The 14,025-nt window shown below is 53.2% G+C and overlaps 1 protein-coding gene across 2 annotated transcripts; it reads left to right on the forward strand.

The window, feature by feature from the left end:
* Positions 1–966: 966 nt before the first annotated feature.
* Positions 967–13,992, forward strand: PSMD4 (proteasome 26S subunit ubiquitin receptor, non-ATPase 4). Of its 2 annotated transcripts, none has more exons than XM_084824010.1 (10): positions 967–1,071; positions 3,750–3,890; positions 4,724–4,838; positions 5,964–6,050; positions 7,033–7,101; positions 8,295–8,510; positions 8,602–8,710; positions 9,668–9,799; positions 10,954–11,021; positions 12,210–13,992. In XM_084824010.1, exons 1-10 carry the CDS (start codon positions 1,046–1,048, stop codon positions 12,375–12,377), a joined length of 1,131 nt encoding a protein of 376 aa, XP_084680136.1. In that variant the 5' UTR covers positions 967–1,045; the 3' UTR covers positions 12,378–13,992. The 2 variants fall into 2 exon arrangements, with proteins under 2 accessions (XP_084680136.1, XP_084680137.1); XM_084824011.1 differs by lacking the exon at positions 967–1,071 and adding an exon at positions 1,409–1,623.
* The last annotated feature ends 33 nt before the right edge of the window (positions 13,993–14,025 follow it).

Genomic DNA, 14,025 nt, shown 5'->3' on the forward strand with positions numbered 1-14,025 from the left:
CGAACTGTGGTGCTGGAGAAGACTCTTACGAGTCCCCTGGACTGCAAGGAGGTCAAATCAGTCCATCCTAAAGGAAATCAACCCTGACTGCTCATTGGAAGGACAGATACTGAAGCTGAAGCTCCAATATTTTGGCCACCTAATGCGAAGAGAAAACTCCCTGGAAAAGACCCTGATGCTGGGAAAGACTGAAGGCAAAAGGAGAAGGGGACGGCAGAGGATGAGATGGCTAGATAGCATCACGGATGTAATGAAGATGAACTTGAGCACGCTCCGGGAGAGAGCGCAGGACAGGAAGGCCTGGCGTGCTCTGGTCCATGGGGTCACGAAGAGTCGGACACGACTGAACGACTGAACAACAACAACATGTGCGTGTGCATGTGTGTGTGTGTATGTGCGTGCGCCTATATATGTGTGCGCGCGTATATATGTGTGCGTGTGTGTGTATATGTGCGTGTGCATATGTGCGTGTGTGTGTATATATGTTTGTGCGCGTGTGTGCGGGCGTGTATACATGTGTGCGTGTGCGTGATTTAGACATGCGCGCGCTGCTTCCGCGCGAAGCCGCCCGCCTTGCGCGCCCCCCGGCTGCGCCGGCGCTCCGCTCCGGGCCCGCGCTCCGCGGCCCCGCCGGCGCCCGGGCTCGCCGCGTCCTGCCCCGCCCGAGAAGGGGCCGCCTGCCGCGCTGGAGGAGGGAACCCGGCGGCGAGATCGTCTCAGATGAGCAACGTCCACGGCATGGGCGGGCGGGGCGGGGCGGGGCGGGGCGGGGCGACGCGCGCGCCCGGCCCCGGCCCTGGCAGAGAAGCCGGCGGGGCGGGGCGGGGCGGGGCGGCCGCGTCCGGAGCTCGCCGCCGCCGCGCAGGCCCGGCCGGGCGGGGAACTGCATCCCCCGTGGGGCTCCGCGCGCGGCCCGGCCAAGAAGGGCGCCGCTGATTGGGCGCGCCCGGGCGGCCGGGGGGAGGCAGAGGAAGCGGCGGAGCGCGGCGGGCGGGCGGGCGGTCGCGGGCTGGGGGCGCCGCTGCCGCTGCTGGAAGGGGCCGCGATGGTGCTGGAGAGCACCATGGTCTGGTGAGGGGGGCTGCGGGGGCGAGGCGGGCGGCGGGGCGGGCGGGGCAGAGGTTTCCCTGAGTCATGCTTGGGCCTAGTGGGGGCGGGGCGGGCGGGGGCTCTTCCTTCGTGGCGGGGGGAGGGGGCTGCGGGGGGAGGGGAGGGGCTGGGGGCTGCGGGGGGAGGGGAGGGGTGGGGGAGACCCCGGGGTTTGGGGAGAGGGACTGGGAGGAGGGCGGGGGGGCTGAGGGAGCGTTTTTCGGGCGCAGACGGGCGGGCGTGAGGGGAGGGGAGGGGAGGGGAGGGGAGGGGAGGGGTGGCCCCCCCGGGCCTCGCCTCGCCCCGCCTCGCCCCAGCTGCGGGCCCGCGGGCCGGGCGATCCGGGCTCCAGGCCCCGCTCGGCCGCGGAAGCTCACTGGGCGACGTGGGGCCAGTCACGGGCTCTCGGCCCTCCCCGCCCCACAGGGTGGCTGCTGGGAGGATACCACGGAGAGGAGCGGGAGGATCGCGCAAGCCGCCTTGGGCTCCTTGCGAGAGGCAAAAGGGCTGGGTGTAAATGCGGCGCACACGTAGGTAATGGAGGTGGGAGCTGTGGGGGAGGGGCTGGGAGAGGGAGGTTTGGGGCAGCTGGGCGGCTGAGGGGAGGGGCTGGGGCAAGAGGGGCTTCTGGGGAGCGACTGAGTGGGCGTAAGTGGCAGGGGCTGGGGTCAAGGCGGGAGCTCTTGGTGGCAGCTGCGTGGAAAGGGAGGTTCGGGGGCAGCGGAGGGGGCTGGGGCGGGCTGGGAAGGACGGGTGGCACAGGGCTCCACTTCCAGGCAGCCGCCCACTTTTCAGTGTCAGCTGCCACAGGACGGAACAGGAGGGGCGTGGAGCAAAGGCAGGGCTGCCTGGGGTGAGCCGGGTGTGGCCTTCCGGATGTGTTGGCCTACAACTCCCATCTGCCCTTGCCAGTGGCCGGGGATGTCCAGAACGCCTGGAGGGGCGCAGACGGCCCATCCCATCTGCATGTCTTGCTGGTTGTGATGGCTCCACGTTCCCTTCACACCCAGCTTGTGGCTTCCCGCCCGGACCCCTGCTTGGCGGCCGTGGGAAGTAGGGTGCTGGATTGGGTGGGCCCGCCTTGGTCTGACCCAGCAGGACTTAGGAAGGTTTATTAATTGTGATACTTAGGAGTGGAGCCTCCACATATGGTTTCAGTCTACCTTTGAATGCTGGTTGCTGGCAGACAGCGGCAGGAGAGAGCTCCTGGCTGCCCTTCTGTCCTGAGCCCTTGGGTGCCATTTTTCATGGAAAGACAGAATATATATATATTTAATAATAACTGAATAAATAGAGCGTCTCGGAGGCTTCCTGGAGCCACTTGTTTTGCTGCTGCGGAACTTTTGGTAAACTTAATGCATATTTAATATTCCAGTCCAAATGTGACTTAAAAGAACCCCCACTTTGTTGCCCAGATTTTTTTTTCCAAATGATTCCATCCCAAATTTTCCAAGCCTTGTTCTCCACCATGGATGTGTGTGGGGGAACAGGTTGTTCTCCTAATTAAATAAATCAAGACCCAGGACTTTGCTGGGATTTCTGCCATTTTGGACGATAAACCCCAAATCCGCCTTACTGCATTTGCTCAAGTTTTCTCTCTTGTTAGCCTGGCTTTCCATTTACTTCCTTCCACTTGCTATTGAAACTTAGACTGTAGGCTCATTGGGGCAGGGACTTCTCAGTACTGTGTATGCAGAATGCAGCTGTGTATTAAATCTCATGTCAGAATCTAGAATCCAGTTTTTAAGGGTGGGATTCGTTCTACCATTGAAGACAACAAAATGGATTTAAAATGCCTTCTTTCTTTTCCTTTGACATTCCTCGAAGTCCGTTCTCCAGGATGAGAACAGACGTTTGGCCAAACAGTTTGCTTTTCGGACAGGAGCGGCATGGAGGGGGCTTTCTTTGTGAAACTGTTGTAGCTACAAATCGGGACATCCCTGGTTCAAATTTTCCTTATACTGGGGTAGGAAATGTGGTGCTCTCCAAATGTGTTGGACTGCAACTCCCATCAGCCCCTGCCAAGATGGCCAATGATAAGAGATTATGGGAGCTGCAGGCCAAAATATCTGGAGGGCCACAAGTTGTCCACTGCTGCCTTATATCATGAGCTCGCCAAGTAGACACATAACTTCCACTCCCGCTTTTGCTGCCTCAGCCCTTCCATCTGCAACACAGGGATAATGAGATTGATCTACCATGCAGGGTTGTTGGTAAAGACAGCGGTGGGGTGCAGCGTACGGGAATTGCACTGAACATCCTTGCGGGCGTTATAAAGAGCCAGTGTGTCATGGGGTGGCCTTCCCCAACGTGGCGCCTTCCAGGTGCGTTGGACTACAATGCCCATCAGGCCAGGCCAGCACACCAATTGTCAGGGAGGATGGGAGCTGTAGTCTAACTCCCATCATCCCCGGCAATTGTCTGAGAGGCGCCACGTTGGAGAAGGCTGTTGTGGTGGTTGCAAGTGTTGGACTAGTTTGGTGTGGGGGAGGCCTGGGGCCAAAACTTGGGTGCCCTTGAACCAGTTACTCCTTTCAGTCTGGCCCACCTCGCAGGGTTGCTGCGGAAGGCGGGGGTGGGGGGAGCAGTGTTTGCTGTCCCAAACTCCTTGGAGTGTGTGGGGTCAAAACAAACCATCACCGTGGCGCTCTCTCCTTCAGCGTCGACAACAGCGAGTACATGAGGAATGGGGACTTCTTGCCAACCCGCCTTCAGGCTCAGCAGGACGCGGTCAACATCGTCTGCCACTCGAAGACCCGCAGCAACCCTGAGAACAACGTTGGCCTCATCACTTTAGCCAAGTATGTTTCAGGCGAAGCCCTCGCTTCAAAAGGGGCGAGGAGGCAAGAGGGGGAGCTGGAGGATGCTGGGAGTTGTCATTCAGTGGGCACCAGCTTGGGGGAGACCCCTTAACTGGCGTGTCAAGCACATGTTATTGGGAGAGAAAGGAAAGGCATTCTGTCTCCTTCAAATGCCAGATTTTGTAGGACAGCCTGCCCCAACCCTGAAACTCTCTGGATGTGTTGGGCTACAACTCCTGAATAGAAGAGAAACGTCTCAAGATGCTGGAAAAAAGGTTTTATTTGCTAAAAAGCCCAAGTTATCAGAAGGTCTGATTCTGTTAGAGACTTTTTTTCAGGTGTTCCCAAGATGCATCACTTATCTCATATCTGGCCAAGACTGTGTTAGAGAGGAAATCTACGTTGAAGATAGCTAATTGATTCATCTCGGGAACACCTAAAAAAGCTTCTCTAACAGATAGAATAAAAACAACATCCTTCTGAACCCTTCGGCTTTTTTAACAAATAAAATCTTTGTTCCAGTATCTTGAGATGTTCCTCTTCCATTTGTGGGTCTATTTTGGATGCTCTCCCACTTTTGCACCTTCTGTTTTTTTGTTTTCTGGACCACAACTCCCATCAATCCCAGCTAGGATGTAGCTTCCGTATACTGGGCAGTAGGGAAATGTAAGGAAGGAATAAGGCAGGATCCACCCACAATCTTGGCTGGCCATCATGCCTGAACAAGGTCACTCATTCAGACCGTGATCTGTTTGGGAAATTTCCTTGGAAACCTGCCTCACGGTGACCTTTTGTTTGGAGGCCCTCCACCACACCACACGTGTCTGTTTCAGTAACTGTGAAGTGTTGACAACCCTGACCCCGGACACGGGCCGCATCCTGTCCAAGCTGCACTCGGTACAGCCCAAGGGGAAGATGACCTTCTGTACAGGGATCCGCGTGGCTCATGTAAGTGGCCTCCTTTCCGCTTCCCAGGTGATGCTTCATCATCATAAAATAGAGAATTGGTTTGATTTTTAAGTAGATGAGGGCCCGTTGGGGTGGCGGGTGGGGGGATCTGTCAAGTTGCATCAGTTGCATATGGTTGGCTAAGTGTGGCGTTCTTGTCCCACTGTGGCAATGTAAACAGACCCAATTGTTTTCTCCCCGCTCCCGTGACTGTTCGGATGATTTCATTAACATATTGTGCTTGGTTCAGTTTTGTTCTATTCTTAGGTTTTTTAATCTAATCCAGAAACTGGATTAGATAAAGCGTCTGGATTAAATTAAAGGCCTTTTTGTGGGCTAAAAGGTGGGGCCAGAATTCCTTCAAATAAATAAAACACAATTAGGAATTGCTGTGGATGTCTCTGTGTGTTCCGGTCGGTGTTTGATAGGCCACTGTTGGGTGCAGGCATCCTTCTGGTTAAAAAAAATAGGCAGGGTAGAAATGAAATAGATGGTAAATGTGTTCTTTGGGTGTCAGGAGCGCCCTGGCGGCCTCTTTCAGTAGACTTCAATAGCCAACTTAAGACACAGATGAAAGGATTCTTTTCAAAGCTTTAATCCTTTTACAGCTTAATGACTTTCAGATGCAAATCACCAGCAACTAAAGCAAGGAACAGCAGAGTGGCCTAAGCTTCGAATAGGGAATAGGCAGTTGATCCGCAGTTGATCCCCGTTTGAAAGAGAGTCACTTGAAGACCCAGAACTTATGGGCTAAGGAGAGATCCTCCCTCTTTCCCTTGGGTCCATGGGAGGCGGCCGTTGCTTGCGTGCCAAACAGGCACTACGCCTCCTTTCCGCGCCCTCCATCTGTCGTCGCTCCCTGCGTCTGCGCCGAGCGTCCAGCAAGCCCCCCTCCAGCGCTCTCTCACTGCCAGGGTCACTATCTATCCCAGGAATGCTGGCAGGAGGAATCTCTGCCAGCCGCTGTGCTTGTGAGAGATGAGCAAGCTCCTCTCCCATGGATTGCTGTTCCTCCTCAGAATTAGAACTGCTCCGGGGCTCTATGGGCTCAGTTTCCACCCTGACATTGGGTTAGGGAAGGGGGCCTTGGCATGCTCTCCACATAACTCGGCTCTTCTCTTCCAGCTGGCTTTGAAACACCGTCAAGGCAAGAACCACAAGATGCGGATCATTGCCTTTGTGGGAAGCCCCGTGGAGGATAACGAGAAAGACGTGAGCAATTCTGGGGCTGTGGAGGTCTCCGCCTTCAAAGCCCCTGATCATTTTGCGGGGATGCCTTTTCCATTCACGGTGTTGTTTTAAATGTCTGTTTTCTGTCCTGTCCGAGCACAGGTGTACCTTTTTACCCTCACTGCAACCCTGGGAGGTGGGCTGGGCAGAAAGAGAAAGACACGTGCGCTGGCCGCTCTAAGGTCGAACAGAGTTTGTGGCTGGGCAGCGGTTTGGACCAAATCTCCTCTGTCCCAATGAGTCCACTTCTCTGCCCACTACCCCCAAAGGGTGGGGCCTCCAAACGCCACCCCTGGGATGAATCCCAGTATACTCTGCTGGCTGGATTGGGGAACTGGGGGGTTAAATTAGGCCTGTGGGGGTACCCCTGCAGGAAGCTGACCTCTGGACCTTTGGCTTAAAACGTCCACCTGCAGGAGGTTGTGGGAGCTCGGGGAGAGGGTTGCTGCTGCAGTTTTAGTCTTCCTTTCACACCAGCGATGTACTGAGTGCTGTGCAAATCCCAGGACAGTACAGACCTTGCCTGGAGGGGATTGTTAGGGCAGCTTGAAAATAATTGGGATGGGGAGGGGGTTGCCTCCAGCTGCCTCCCTGGTCTTCTGCTCAGCATACCGTTTCCCTTGCCTTACTCTTCCTTAGACCCTGCCAATATCTAGAAGACAAATTGCAGGCTCCCTTGCTGCCTCTGCAGCATTGAAATTAGCAGCTCTAGGGCCGGCCTAACCACACAGGCAAACTACGCAACGGGCCAGAGTGCCAGAATCCCAGCAGCAGGGGCAGGGTTGCTCCTTCAGACACACAAGCGATAAGAGATGAGTTTCACGTTGCCCAAATGGGCAGAATGGCTAGGATTGCTCCAAGGCTGCTGTCCCGCACTCCCCCCGGCCCGGCCCCCGGTCTCACCTCTGTATGTTTTGTGTCCCAGAGTTTCCCTCCAAGCCATAACAGAATCCCTTCCTTGCAGCTGGTGAAGCTGGCCAAACGCCTGAAGAAGGAGAAGGTGAACGTGGACATCATCAACTTTGGAGAAGAGGTGAGGCGACCGAGCGGGGGGGCATGCAGCCCTCCAGATGTTAAGGGAGTACAACTCCCATCATCTGTCACCATTGGCTAGTTTACAATTTTTGTGAGATTTTGTATTATTTGTATTTGCTTTCCTTGTCAGATGCAGTGGTGTAATATACCATCAGTGAAACAATATTAAAGATGCAATCCTATCCATGTTTAGACAGAAAAACATCCTCCAACTCCCAGCATTCCCCAGCTGGCTGGGAAATGCTGGGAGTTGGAGGATGCTTTTCTGTCTAAACATGCATAGGACTGCACCCTAAAGAATTCTCCCTAAGGATAGTCAATACAGTTTTCTTTGACTCATCCATAATTTATCCCCTACATTTTGTTCTCGTGCTATCCCAACATTATCCTCCCATATTATTTTCCATCCATCTGACATCCTTGTACCTATTTCAGTAAGCTGTGAATAAATGGTAGAAACGAATACTTTTGCATCTGCCATCTCTTCCTTTATTCATTTATTTTATTTCTATATGCCCAATAGCCAAAACTCTTCCAATAGAATCCGTTCAGATTTTGTCCCATTTCTAGTCATACTTTGTTTTACTACAGGATTTGTAATAACATCATATAGTTGATAAAGGAGAATCCAGTTCCCTGCAGCTTTTCTTTTTAATCTAGCTGTGTTGGCCAATGGTGAGGGCTGATGGGAATTGCAGTCCACCAACCTCCAGAGGGCCACATGTCCCATGTCCCTACCCCACCCCGTGGCCTGTGAAGTGAGCTTTTTTATTTATTTACAGCCTTTGTATACCACTCCACATCTAGACAGATTCTGGAGTGGTGAACGATAAAAGATACAAAATAGGATAAAAGAATAAAACACTCATGTTAAAATAACTGCAATTTTAAAAGAAACAGAATTCTTATAAAACCGTGGCTGCTCATTCAAGGAAGGCTTCCTGAAATAAAGATATTTTCCGGAGGTGCCAGAAACAGCACAATGTTGGTGCCTGCCTGACCTCTAGAGGCAGGGAGTTCCATAGGAAGGGGGCCACCACACTGAAGGCTCTTCTCCTGGTGGACTCCAACTGGATCATAGGTCCATGTGGAACCATCAGGAGTGTGCAGTGCATGCACAACTTGGCGGTGACCGCTGGTGGTTTCTCTGTCGTCTTTCTGACCCCCCTCCCCCCACTTTTCACCCTTCAGGAAGCCAACACTGATAAGCTGACGGCCTTCATCAACACCCTGAACGGCAAAGACGGCACCGGCTCCCACCTGGTGACGGTGCCTCCAGGGCCCAGCCTTGCCGATGCCCTTATCAGCTCCCCGATCCTAGCTGGAGAGGGGGGCGCCATGCTGGGTCTGGGAGCCAGTGACTTTGAGTTCGGGGTGGACCCCAGTGCCGACCCGGAACTGGCCCTGGTGAGTGCGAGTCCCTGGGTGGGGAGCAGTCCAGGAAAGCGCATGTCGGGGAGGCAGCCCCAGCATCTCACTGGGTGCCTTGTTTCTCCAGGCTCTCCGCGTGTCAATGGAAGAGCAGCGGCAGCGGCAGGAGGAGGAGGCCCGCAGGGCAGCGGCAGCATCTGCTGCCGAAGCCGGGATTCCAGCCAGCGGCGGAGATGGTAAGACAACGGCTGGGGAGCAGGCCTTTCCTGAGTCAGATAACCTTGGCCTGAACCCAGTCATGTGGGTTCTCCAGAAAATCTTGAATGGAAATCTTGACGCTTCCATTTGCATCGGAGAAATTTTGGTTCCCGTCAGAACATTTCCTGATGCCCTAGAGCAGGGGTGCAGAACCTCAGATCGGGGGCCCCAGCCCGATTCTTCGGAGTTCCCCAGATGGACATGCCCCCTTCCTCTGACCCCTCCCCCAACCACCAGTCATTTGACGGTGTTCTGGCTTTTGCGCAATGTCCCCCCATTCTAAAAGGCTGAAATGCCTCCTCTGAAGCTGAGTGACTGGCAGGAAGAGCTTCAAGCTCAAATAGGCTGGTATATTTGGTATTTTGGCCCCACCCCTTTTGCCGTCAGCCCCACCCACCAGTGGAACGCAGCCCCCAAGAGTTCCTCCGGCATGCAGCGCATGTTGAGACAGAAAAAAGTTCTACAATTCTCAGCATTCCCTATCCTGGCTGGGGAATGCTGAGAATCGTAGGACTTTTTTCTGTCTCAATATGCGTAGGATTGCGCCCTTTATGTGATCTTTTTATGGGTATTTATCAACCACTTACCTCTTGGGGTCTGCCTGAGCCTCTTCGGAGATCCTGTGCAACGAGGCAAGAGATATAGGGCTGGTTTTGGGGGGGGGGGGGGTGTCTGTCCCATATCCATGTTCCTGTCTCTTGGGAGCTGATGTCTGGGGAGTTGAGAATGGCTAGGCTGGCTTTGAATTCCAAGGAGAAGCCAGCCTTTGATTTCAGCCAGCCCTTCTGGGTTGCCCTGGACACCAAGGACCATGCTGCCTGGGGATGATGGAAATTGTATTCCAACACATCTGGAGGGCACCAGAATGGGAAGGCTGATAAATAACAGGTGTGCTGATGATATATATCTCTCCCCCCCCCCCCCCCCGGTGCCAGATTCAGATGACGCGCTGCTCAAGATGACCATTGGACAACAGGAATTTGGCAGAGCTGGCCTGCCTGACCTCAGCACCATGACTGAAGAGGAGCAGATTGCCTATGCCATGCAGATGTCTCTCCAAGGAGCAGGTGAGCAGTGGGCAACAGCCCCCTTAAAAATGGAAGCGCCACATTTGCCGCATCTCAACAGGGCAGGCAGTTGCACATTGTGCAGGCCCGACTGCTGAGAAGGCCTCTCTGTTGGAGCGGGGGCGTGCAGCTTGCATCCTTGGATGGAATAGTCAGGTTTATTCTCCTCTTCCACAACACTGGAACAGTTACCCACAAGTCACATGCCGCAAGAGGATGATCCCCCAGCAGAGGCGGGTGCCTGTTGCCTCTCAGCGTGAGTTACTGTTCTTGGCTCGCCTCCTTGCAGTCGGGGTCGTGCCCAGAACAGCGGAACCCAGGGAAGCGGGATCCTCTGAGGCTGAATAACTCCTCCTCTTGCACTCTATAAAACTTTGTTCGGGATGTAAGGAAAACTCCAATTCTTAGTCACAACCTCGGCTCAGCTGCCAAGTTTGGGAAACATCATGCTGGGGTTGGGTGGCCATGCAAAAGTTGAAATTGATTGCCCCGAGCCAAGCAAAAGGGAACTGGGTGTTGGTTGTGTGGAGAAGTCGGTTATGAGAGCCATGATCACATGTTCGCTTGTTTGTTGCATAAAATTACATTTAAAAAACAAATATATTGCCCACCTTTTTTAGCAGTTCAAGGTGGCTAGCAGTAAAACAGCAATAACGTAATACACAGTTGCCATTGAGCTGGCTGACTCTCTCTCTCTCTCTCTCTCTCTCTCACACACACACACACACACACACACACACACACGCGCGCGCACGTGCACGCGCACACGCCAGATAGACAGTGGAATATTAGCCATGGTAGGAAGCCTCCGTGTTCAGCGGCGGTCTGCTGTGTACCAGGTGCCTGCATGCTCGTGAGATTCCCCAGGCATCCATAGCTGCTGCTGATGGAGACAGCCCATTGGGCTTGATCAGATCTAGCAAAGCTGTGTTCTTCAGAGGCTGTTGTTTACAGGGGGTGACTGGAGTGTAAGAACAGGGTTTCAGGAATAGAGCCACGGTGGGAGGGGGGAGCCAGTAAGAAACAAGACGGCCCTCCCTCCTTTAAATAAAGCCTTCCTGGCTTGCGCTTAATGGTGGGGGTTGGCCCTTCTTTGTGAGGTCTGCTGTAGAAGAGGATCGCTAGCAAAAACAGCTTCTTCTCTCTGCCTTCAGAGTTCGGGCAAGGCGAGTCAGCCGAGGTGGACAGCAGTGCTGATATGGACACGTCAGAACCCACAAAGGTTTGTGGCCACCGAGGGCCCAACTCGGTAGAGGTTAAGCCCCTGATGCCAGCATCGCCCAAATCCGTTTGTCAGAGGCAAGGACAGGGGCCCTCCCCAGAACTCCTTATTCTTGCTGCCGTTCCTCCGGTGTAAATTAGGAAGGATCCCCCCCCCCCCCCCCCCCCAGTCCACTGCACTTGCCAAAGGACTCTGGGCAGGGAAGTTGGCAGCAGCCACAAAAAACAGTAGCTCGTAAGTTGAACCTACATTTTGTGGTCCCTGAATTGGAGTTCTAAGTATTATTTTGCAGCCCAAAGAAATTGTGTCAAGTATGCAGATTCATGTATTTTGATGGCTTTGCATAGTATTGATTCAGCTAGTTGTGGGGTGTGGGCAAAACTCTGCAGAACAGCAAAGTCTCACCACTTCAGGGAATTCTGGTCAGTTTTTCTTTCCTCAAGATTTATGAGGCTTTACACGGCCTCAAGCACACAACTGTAGCGCAGGGACTAGAACCATGTCCATTCCTCAGTGCCAAGGATGTTTGATTCTTTGTATGATTCCCAGTGCTGCCTTTGCGAAGTGTGATTGTATGAAGGAATCCAAACATAGGAAGCTGCATTATACCAGGTCAGGCCTAGGCGATGATACAAAAGGAGAAACGGGGGCGGGGGGCAAATTTGGGTACCAGTTCTTTCGTCGTGTTACATGATTGTTACAATGACCTGGGTAGGATGGTGGCTGACGGGGTAGTTCTGGGTCAGGAGGAACAGAATGGTGGCTGATTGCAGCTGAGCCGACAGAGGATGCCTCGCTGTCTCTCTTCTCCCTCGTGTGCAGCCAAGTGGGGTGGCTGTTGATGAAGACTGTTCCTCGCAGGGCAGTTGGTCCCAGCCTGGCCGATGGAAGAGGCCTGACTGACTCACCTTTCCCTCAGAGGCAGCCAGATGGAATGGCTGCAGGCCAAAGCAGTGCTAGGACAGGAGGAGACAAAGAACAGGTGGTCCCAGCCAGGCCGACAGAGGGGGCCATGCTGTCTCAAGTCAACAGTTCTCAAAAATCCACGGCCTTGGGAATCATCTGGGAGGCCCTGCTGGCTTCCCCAGGTTCCTTCTCCATCCTTCCCACCTCCACTCGGCATCCACGCTTTGGTCTTGTTTTGTTCTGTTTTTTCATGCTCTTTCCCCCGTGACTCCCCTCGCCCAGGAAGAAGACGATTACGACGTGATGCAAGACCCCGAGTTCCTCCAGAGCGTGCTCGAAAACCTGCCGGGCGTCGACCCCAACAACGAGGCCATCCGCAACGCCATGGGCTCGCTGGCCTCGCAGGCATCCAAGGAGAACAAAGACAAAAAAGAGGAGGAGAAGAAATGATAGGGGAGTGGGCTTCGGCCCCTCGCTATCGTTACCCCTCTGTGCAGGCAGGAGCACCGCTCTTCTACATGTCCAAGTTCACTCTGCTTCATAGCCGTTGGTTTCCATAATCTTTCCTCTCTGATGGGGGGGCAGGGGTGGTCATTGGTGGGGGGGGGCTAGGATCTTTGGGGGGGTTGTGGTTTAACAGATAATTAAAAAAAGTAAGTTTTCTCCATGTGTTTCTTTTTTCTTTTTAGCAAATCCCTAAAACTCTGTTCATTTCTGTGTTGAACCAAGCGTTGATAGCTGGGTGAGAACTGCATTTTGGTTTGTTGCAGAAAAACGTAACCAAAATTTGCCCACTTTTTCATAAAGAGGAGATTTTTTAAAAAAGAATGTGGGAGGAAGTGAAATGGGACAGATTCATCTGTCCAGGCTAAGGGCCTGGAGTCCTTCGCTCTTAGAAGCCTGGCTTTGAATCCCTGTGTATCCATCAGTGTTGTAGTGCTGAATTAGGGCGGCCACCTCTTTGTTTCCCTTAACAGGCTGCTCATCTTGAACCGCTGCGTGGCAGGCAGGCACAACATGGTCCCCTCTGTGCTGGGAATAACGCTGCCCGTTGAACTTGTCCAGGGCAGATGGACGAGACTCTCCCTTCATTTGGCTGTTTGGTAGGAACTTAACCCAAATTTTTAAAAAGCGGAGAGGAAGTAACTTGAGATTGAAAAAGTAAAGGGAATGTGGGAGAAAGTGAAAAAGAGAGATTTGTCCATCGTTGAAAGTAGTTTCAGCGATCTGTTGAGCTGGTCTGTGTTGGTGCGGGGGTCTCCCTTGCAGCTCTAGAAACTCAAGAGCTCATGTATTCCTTGCACCAGGACTGGAGAATCTCCCAGTGTGGACCACTGGGCCTCTCGGTCCAGATCTCTAGACTCTCCCCAGGCCATGCCTCCTCACTGGCCCCGCTTCTGGTTATCGATAGTGGTTACTCGGTCCTGCTCTGTCCTCCCAACTACCAAGCGGACGGAGGGAACCTTGTACAAGCTTGGGGGGGGGCGTAGAATGTCTCGGCATAAATACCGTTTTTCAGTATGCAACAAAAACAGCCGCATCTGTGACTGCCCACTGCTGGAATGGGGGCCCTGTGGGGGCCTGACTCAGGGAAGGGTTCAGCCCTGCTATAAACCAACCTAAGTGGGTTTGCTAAGAGAGATAGTTTGACCTGCCTTTGTGTTTCGCCATGTTCACAGCAGTTCTTCCTTCTCGGTGGGGAATAGCTGTCATCACCCAGATCAAATTGAGGAAGATTTGATTGATCCTCTCAAGCTGATAGTTTGTACTCCAGGACTCATTAGAATTTTCTGGCTCTAGTTCGTTTTTACAGAATAAATTACTGCTTTGTGCCTTTCGGGCAAAAGAGAGAAAATATTAAATTCTCCACTCTGAAAGTACATATAATTAATGCAGATCGGGATAATTCCTTTTTCTGGAGGAGATGCTGAACTCTGAATTATAGTCTCTACTAAGAGAAATATTTGGCCATCTATTAGGCTTTGTCATTTCTGCTGGAGTTGTCCACACATTTCTCCCCCCAGCAAGCTCTTCTTTGCTGACTTCAGGACTAGAAACTTGTGTTTATGTCAAAAAAAGAAAGAAAGAAAAACCTCAG

Source organism: Heloderma suspectum, chromosome 17 (assembly GCF_057233095.1).
Source record: "Heloderma suspectum isolate Gila_16-S chromosome 17, 16-S_ref, whole genome shotgun sequence".
Taxonomy (NCBI): domain Eukaryota; kingdom Metazoa; phylum Chordata; class Lepidosauria; order Squamata; family Helodermatidae; genus Heloderma; species Heloderma suspectum.